Raw genomic sequence first — 6,000 nt, 5'->3', positions numbered from 1 at the left:
GCAATGACCGACAAGGGAAAAACTCTACTGATGTTACTCGAAAATTATGCAATGCATAATTACTGATTACTCTTTTATCTGATTTTTTAAATTGTATATATTCATTCCAGGTAGATAAGAGTTGTTTGGCACATTCTTGGGGTGATTAGTCACTCTCGATTCAAAGAGTTTTTTGTTTAAATATAATTTTCTTCAGTTCAGAATTTGTCCAGATCACGACACATTTGCGCAAAGCTTTGTGTGCATGTGGTATCACTCGTTAAAATATTCTGGACCTACAGAGACACCGGAGTGGGGGGGGGGGGGTATTTCCTCGCTCTTGCGAATGTTAAACTACTTTTGTTCACATGGACCAATTTGGCTGTGAAAGGAGACCAATTCACAATCGGAATATCGTCGGCCTTTTCTATTTTAACATATTTAGTGCAATCCAATGCGATTCACCCTTCAGAAAATGTGTACTCCTACAATTACTGCCGACCTAACGGAAATGACCGAGGTGTTATCCGATCGCTGCAAATTGCATTATTACGGCCCCTGTCGCCCAGCAACCTGCAATGCTTCACGCTTCGCGGAAAAACAGGAAGTAGTTACTTTTTACACTTCCCTCCAAGCGGGTTGGTATAAGGAGATTCTATGTCGAGGGACCTGCTAGAAATAAAGAGTGCATTGGAAATTGCAGCAGGTGAGAAACATGTTTAATTATGAAGAGAATGCACGAAAAGCTTCATTAGATATATGTCCTTATTTTTTATTATTGTTTACTTATGTTTGTTGCAAAGAAAAGACATTGAATGACCGGTAAAGTTAGGTGGCTTACTGATATTTATGTCATTCAATTATATCCGTTGGTATGGCTTAAGACCCCTTCCGTCTGTGCTTCTGTTTAACTGTCAGACCTGATATTATCATTGGCACTGAAACCTGGCTTAACAGATCCATTTTCCCACAAATGAGAATATTTCTAATAAAAAGAATACACATTTTATATCGAGGATTGACCATTTATTTTGAGCTCCCACCCATTTAGTTAAAGTCTGATCATACAGGTCATGTATGTGCATTTAACTCATCTTAAATTAAATATAAATTGTTGTTTTAAAATTTAATACCAATTTTGTTTAACCAAAGTCTATTAAGTTGTAATTATTGAATGATCTTCTAGTCTTCACAGTGGACTTTTACGGTGGTGGCCAGTTACTATAGTATTCGCATACCCACCCATTTCTTTGTACGCCCTGCCATTTTTAAAAAGGAAAAGCATCAAGGATACAAAACAATGCTCAAAACTTAGTCGTTTCATTCATGCATTTATAATTTTTAACCTGATTGTCACCAAGCAGTCCCTAAGACTTGAATTAAATATATTGGCATTGAACACAAAAGAAGCTCCCGATTAAACAAGTAAAGAGACTGCTTGCAGTCTGTTTCTTGTTTCTAGACTAGTCTATTTTGGTAAAAACTGTTGTCTGTGTCCAATATTTGCAATGTCCAGTTTTAATATTTCTAAAACAAACTGAGCAAATAAATATGAAGAACTCTTGTATAAATGTGTTCAAAGAGATGTCAATCCAAAATTTATGACATTATTAAGATTGTCAAAGACATTGAACTATATTACATCAGTTACTTGAAAACTTAGACTGACCCAAGCAAATATAGTAATGTGTTTCTAAAGGAACTAATTTTTTTATTTGAAACTCCAACAAGTTGATAGCGTTTGGTTCTCCCTAGGCAAAAGTCAGGTGAGAAATTATAAATCAACGAAATTACAAAGTTTGGTGCATTTTTTTATATTCTTGATGCTTTCTGTTTTTAAAATCAGTAGGGGGTACAAACATACTGGATGGTGTAATAATAATAATATTAAAAGGGGACAAGAAAAGAGGATATTGAGTCTAATTATCTCACTGTAGAGTAGTACAAATTTGTTTATCAACATGTGAAGCTTTTATTGTGACATCACAGTACACAACATTCAATGTGGATTGTATTGGATCACACCGTTAAGTAGAAACTGTTGATTTTGTTGCATATTGTACATCTCAGGGTGTGTAAATAATGACCTACCAAAGAAATATGGATGTATGAGGATCCAAACAAATTGAAAAAGTGTTGTTTGATAATATGTAGATTCAAATTCTAAAAAATTACCATTGTTGAAATAATTGGGGTTGAACACATACATGACCTGAAGGACTTTTATTATAGAATTGGGAACTTTTTTCAGTTGTGAAATGAGTAATACCTGGAATTTGTAACACATAAGCTTATAGCTTCTAACCTGCTAAACCTGATCACTCATCATTTTTATTGTGAAACTGCAATTGTTCAAATTTGTATATAAACCTTGAAGTTGTCTTTTATCATATATTGGTGTAAGTTTATTATAGTAAAAGTTATACATGTTGCATTCAGTTCCTACTATTTCAGTAACAGGTGAAGTTTTTAAGAATTTGATTGCATATACCTTTAGGTGGTAACCGTTTATTTTATTTGAATCTTCATACATCCATATTCCTTTGATAGGTCATTGTTTACATGCCCCAACAAATACATGTGACAAAACTCAATGTTAAAGTACATGGACATTTTTAAATAGGTAAACCTAAAGGTGTGATCCAGAGCAAACCAGATTGAATGTTGTGTTTTGCGATATCACAATGAAAGCTGACATGTGCATATCGAAAAAAATGTGTACTACCCAATTTTGTGACAGTTAGATCTAACACGCTCTTTTCTAGACCCAGTTTAGTACCATGTCACCATTGTAAAAGTCCATAGCAATCAATAATTGTCATCTGGAAGTTTCTTGACAACAGTTAAGGTACAGAGGAAATGATGGCATCAATTAACATAAATTATAGAAGGGTTTCAAACAGAATTTAAGATTTTCATGATTTGGACCCATTTTACCATCAAGTTAGCATTAGGTACCTGTGTAATAAACAAAGTTGGCTTCTTTTAGTATATATTATGGACTCATGTAAACATTTAGGCAGAATAGGCAACAATAATTTATATTTGAAGCATGTGAGATGCTAAGCAGTGTTGAACATTGGTGCTTCTTTTTTTTCTTTTTTCAAGATGTGAATTTGATTCTTTTGGCCACTGTAAGAATAGGTAGTATATTTTTACTTGGTACAGCAAGTTTTTACCTGATCAGGACAAGAGGATGATAAGTTGTCTTGCGCCATGTTTTTTTAACTGGACTTTATTCATGAACTAGCCAAAAATTCAGCATCCAGACTGACTTTATAATCACAGATGTTGCTAGAGCATTTTACAAGGTACCTCATAAAAGACTACTTTATAAACTCAAATATACTTTGGTGTTCATGGTAATAGTTTATTTTCTACATAACAGATATACATTTCTTGTTAGTTCGGCATTCTGTACTGGCATATATGGTAACAGTTTTAAGGCATGGGTTGATTCCTGAAAAATGTCAATTGCATAAAGTTTTGCATATAGATATATGCCAGACCTAAGTACTTGGTTCCCTAATCATTATCCTGCAGAATAAATATTAAGTCAACTCTTGTTTCAGCAAAATTCAAATTTCATTACTAGAGAATGTTTGGTTTCCGACAGGAATTGGTGGGAACAAATGTGTCCAATAGCTAATTTGATCTTTATAACAGCTCATTCTGCTCCTGAGTCAGGATTCAGACATTGGTTATCTGGAGACTCAGATAGATATTTCCTTTATGTATTGTTCTTTACAACATCAGAATATCCTAGGATTTTACTTTTATTAGGAATTCTTCACAGGATATAATGTAAAAATGTTATTTCAAAGAAAAAAATGATTTTTAAATGTTGGGAAGTTATGGCAGAAGTTTATAGTTTCAGTACCAGGTGGTATTAGGTATTAATTTAGAATTTTATTTTAAGCTCGTTGTCATTTTTAAATATTGGTTTGACAATATAGAATTTATCCAAAGCATGGGAACTTAAGAATTACATTTTTGTTTTGGTTACTATGACATAATGATTGGAAACAAACTTTGTTGTTATAATGAGAGCTGATTATATCTTTTCAAAAGTATTCCCACATATCACAGAAACATCTAGGAATTTTTAGTCTGAGGAATATTAGGGAATGATAAATTTGAGAAATTTTAATTTTTGTTGAAAGTGAGGGAAATTTGAGGGAATTTTGTACCTTCAATTATTGATGTTTTAACATGGATGAGTGGGTGGGGAAATGTGATGCATAACATCCATGGCTGTGGCTGATTGCTTATCTAGGATTTCAGATTTCCTTCAGATCAAAATATTGGAAGTAACCTCTGAATTTATGTAATGCTGTTGTCTTTAATCCTATAGACTTTTAATTACCATGCATACTGAAGCATAAGAGGGAAAAAGTTAACTGAACGGGCAAAGTGCCTCTTGCCTTTTGAAGGGCGTATCACCGTTTTTATTCTGAGCAGACTTACTAGCGTGTATACACACATTTTCTTTGTGAAGTTGCTGTTTGTAGATGTGTATTGCTTATAGCATCAGGATGGTAGCTAATAATCAAACTCTTTGTTCGACAGCACTGATGGGCTTAACTTGACATACGCATTATATTTTTCCTAATATCAAAATTTGCAAACACTTGTTCAAATGGGGTTGGTCTTATCATCAGGCATGGATTTATTGTTAGAGAAATACAGTTTCTTTTTCTTACTTGTTTAACAATTTAAAGCGTGCATACAGTTTGTTTGACATTAAACATGGTCTGAGAAAATTTGCCTTTGGAGATGATGTTAGGGATAGCTGATTACATTAAGGTCTGAGAACCCTGTTTCAGAATGAAGCAAGATTTCAGAAACAGGATACAATTTGTAGTTTTGATAGATATTGATTTGCCTTTGTTTAATTGTAGGACTGGCAAAAAGTGGAAGATGATGGCAAAACAAAATGCCCCACTAGGAACCTCAGAACGGATGCCAAGGCTTCAGAGTGCCAAATTTGAACCAGTAGAAACAGAGGTCAGCTACAAAAGTGGGGCCCATTTCAAGGGGCAGGTACAGGACCATAAGAAAATGGGACGTGGAATTTTTACCTGGCCCAACGGAGCAAGATATGAGGGTGACTATGTGGATAATGTTCGAACAGGAAAAGGTACATTATTTTGTATACAGTAGCATTTTAAACCAAAACTTGCAACAGTTATTGTCCATGTGGGGTTTTTCAGTCGACATCTTGGGGACCCCAAGTGGCCAAGTGGTCTAAAGTACTCAACTTTACAGATCACTTCCATCTCACCTCTGTCTGCATGGGTTTGAGTCTTGGGTTCTGTCAGTTTGGGTATGTGAGAAAGCTTGCCAGTAGCTTCTTGTGGATTGTGGTTCTTCCTGGGTTTTCCGGGGTTCTTCCTCCACCATTTATACTGGCTGCCATGTATAGCCTATCTTATGCTGAAAAATGGCATTAAACACTACAGCAACAACAACATCAATCAACATCTTTCAAATTGCCATAGCCTCCTTGAGTACTTTGTAACAATCATGCTTATAGGGACATACTTTAAAATCCAGTCTATCAAATGATGAAGGTTTAATAAGACATCAAGATTTTTGTGTTCTCAAACACACATGCTGTATGTAAATTTATAGAGTGTTCCGTCAGTATCAAGATTGGATGATTCAGATCTTATAGCTGACTATATATTGCACACCTCGATGGACAAAATTGAGTGTACGTATGAAAAGCAAGCAATGATTGGCAATAACAGTTGTCTTCATTTCTATTAAGAATTCACAGATGGAACAGTGCCGTGATCAGCAATATGTGTATTGTTACAGTATTTATTTTTGAAGAATTCATGAGAATGTTTGTGTTTTCAATCATGAGAATACAATCTTGTAGTAACAATCATATCTTGAAATCTCAGTGGAGCTTTGATGTTCATTTTAGTTCACACATTACTGATAGACAGAACAAATTACTCTTTAAACGTTACATAATTTTCTTCTTAACAATGACAAAAGTATTTGGAACTG

At 34.4% G+C, this 6,000-nt stretch overlaps 1 protein-coding gene across 5 annotated transcripts in view; it reads left to right on the top strand.

Moving 5' to 3' along the window:
- The first annotated feature begins 572 nt into the window (after nt 1–572).
- The window catches only part of LOC149799150 (ankyrin repeat and MYND domain-containing protein 1-like), an 87,033-nt gene continuing 81,605 nt past the window's right edge, over nt 573–6,000 (top strand). For all 5 annotated transcript variants that reach the window (XM_089958277.1, XM_089958276.1, XM_089958275.1 and 2 more), the window contains exons 1-2: nt 573–685; nt 4,881–5,119. In XM_089958277.1, the coding sequence (XP_089814403.1) occupies nt 4,900–5,119 (220 nt within the window). In that variant the 5' untranslated portion in view covers nt 573–685; nt 4,881–4,899. The remainder of the gene's footprint in view (nt 686–4,880; nt 5,120–6,000) is intronic.

This window comes from Sinohyriopsis cumingii, chromosome 5 (genome assembly GCF_028554795.1).
Source record: "Sinohyriopsis cumingii isolate HCF-2022 chromosome 5, ASM2855479v2, whole genome shotgun sequence".
NCBI lineage: Eukaryota > Metazoa > Mollusca > Bivalvia > Unionida > Unionidae > Sinohyriopsis > Sinohyriopsis cumingii.
This window is presented reverse-complemented; position numbering and strand designations above follow the sequence as displayed.